General features: G+C 41.1%; 1 protein-coding gene across 1 annotated transcript in view; it reads left to right on the top strand.

Moving 5' to 3' along the window:
- Positions 1–2,080, top strand: part of LOC108967783 — a 104,439-nt gene extending 102,359 nt beyond the window's left edge. The window contains exons 2-5 of the mRNA XM_018931411.1: positions 97–206; positions 274–420; positions 530–707; positions 829–2,080. Coding sequence (XP_018786956.1) covers positions 97–206; positions 274–420; positions 530–707; positions 829–1,776 — 1,383 coding nt within the window. The 3' untranslated portion in view covers positions 1,777–2,080. The remainder of the gene's footprint in view (positions 1–96; positions 207–273; positions 421–529; positions 708–828) is intronic.

The raw sequence follows: 2,080 nt of genomic DNA on the forward strand, positions 1-2,080 counted from the left end.
AATAAAAATAAATTAAAATCAAAACTAAAATTAAAATTTAATTTAAAATCAAAACTAACTAAAAAAAAAAATTAAAACTTTATTTCTTTTTTCCAGACGACCATTAAAGTTTTTACGAATTGTCTAAAAATCGATATCGAATATAAAACACTAGGCATACAATGGGACACCACCAGCAAGGAAGTTATAACACAGTTGCTCAGGCGGTAAGCTTTTACTAAAACCTTTTAAGTCAGCTATACTAAATTAAACTTTTTTTGTTGTTTTGTACAGCTTGAAAATGCGTCATCGCGATCCACGTCTCTTCTATCTCTCTATGGAAGTATCGGTGCGACGTGCTGGTGTGAAGACCATACTCGTGTTAGATGATGATACACGACCGGCTATACTACAAGCATGTCACCCGAAAGGCGAGTCAAGGTGAGAAGAAATTGAAAATTATAAATTTTTCTATTTCAAAATTATAGTTTTGTAATGTTAGAAAGCTACTATGAGCACTTTGGCTTATATATAGTTCTTGAACTTACAGATTCTGCTTGCAATTAAAGCCAGGTGGCTTAATTCGCGTACACACTTCCGCCCTACAACCCTCCTCACAATATAAATCTTTAGTTATCTCCGAGGAAACAACATCGGATGAGTTACTACAACTGTTGCTTTCTTGCTACAACTCCATGGAACCCGTCGAACAGTTCTCTATATACGAAGTAAGTAATTTCGCCCATGTTTATTGTTAAAAAAAACAAACCCATGGAATTTTTGTGCTCCATTTTTGAGTGTTGAATTAAAGTCTTGAGTTTTATGCTAAATCTTTTACTTCTCTTTTAGGTCTGCCCCGGTCAGGAATATCAACGTAAATTGCATCCCGACGACATACCGCTACGTGCTCAATCCGAACGCATGCGTCGTGGTGAAACCTGCCATTTTCTGGTACGTCGCAATCCGAACTACAATCGTCGCCGCCAACTGCTAGCCACGCTCAATGGTTTAACTAGCAACGGCACTAACAACAACAACAGCAAGTCTTTTGATGCTAATAGCACCATTTCCTCATTGGAGGATGACACCAGCCTCTTAGATATATCCATCGAGTCTCTAACCGACGATCTACACAGTTTAATGGCTAGCGATGAAGATGAAGACGGCGCCTCATCCAACTCTGGCTCATCGGACACATCCTCTGAGGGTTCAAACGGTATGCGACGCACGCCTTCCACACTCTCCGTCGTACCAATACAACCGCAATTGAAGTCAAAAGCCGTCGCCGCCATCGATGTGTGTCCGAAGTGTCGCAATACATTTAAATCATGCGAATTTTGTCATAAAAATTCGTCAATGATGATGCAATTACAGCGTTCGAACAGCATTTCGAGTAGCAGTAGTTGTGCCACGACCAAAACCTTACAAATGCATCTGCCAAGCTATAGCCCAGTGTATAATATACGCGAAATACGCACAGCTTCGCATAGCTTCTCCGCACTCGGCAATGACAAAAAGCTGCTGGATATTCAGTTGAATGGACGCTTTGATACGAGCGCCTGCACGCGGCTACGTCCACAAAGCGTCTGTGTAGCGCGCTCCACGCGCATGCTCACTGACGGCAATGGCAATAGCAATGCGGTGGAGGGCACGTTGACAGCACAGGCTGCCAATGATTTGAATGGCAATAATGTGTCGGCTGGTGCCGCGTCTTTGACGTCAGCGGCGTCCTCAGTTGGAGGAGAGATGGTGAACAATCATCCCGCTAAGGGTTTGGGGCATTTCGTCTATCTGTAGATAGGTTTTATGGCGTTTTAGTGTAAGGCTGTGGAGAGTTGCGTTCTGTATTCTTCACATAGACTAGTCAACTAAAGAAAGAGAAAATTTGAGAAATGTTGCGTATAAATATTTTTGGTTTAAAGATTGTATGAGTCGCAGAATTTCAGTTGTGTCGTTGGAACCTTGATCTAAGCATTAAATTTTAAAATATCAGTTGTCAAAGGGACTGTGCGGGCGCTGTTGTTATTGCTAAGCTGGAAAGCAGCCGGTCAAAATATTGTTTCTATTATTTATTTTTTCCTTTAAAAAACAAAAACAAGTT

Source organism: Bactrocera latifrons, unplaced genomic scaffold, assembly GCF_001853355.1.
Source record: "Bactrocera latifrons isolate USDA-ARS-PBARC rearing strain unplaced genomic scaffold, ASM185335v1 scaffold_2, whole genome shotgun sequence".
Taxonomy (NCBI): Eukaryota; Metazoa; Arthropoda; class Insecta; order Diptera; family Tephritidae; genus Bactrocera; species Bactrocera latifrons.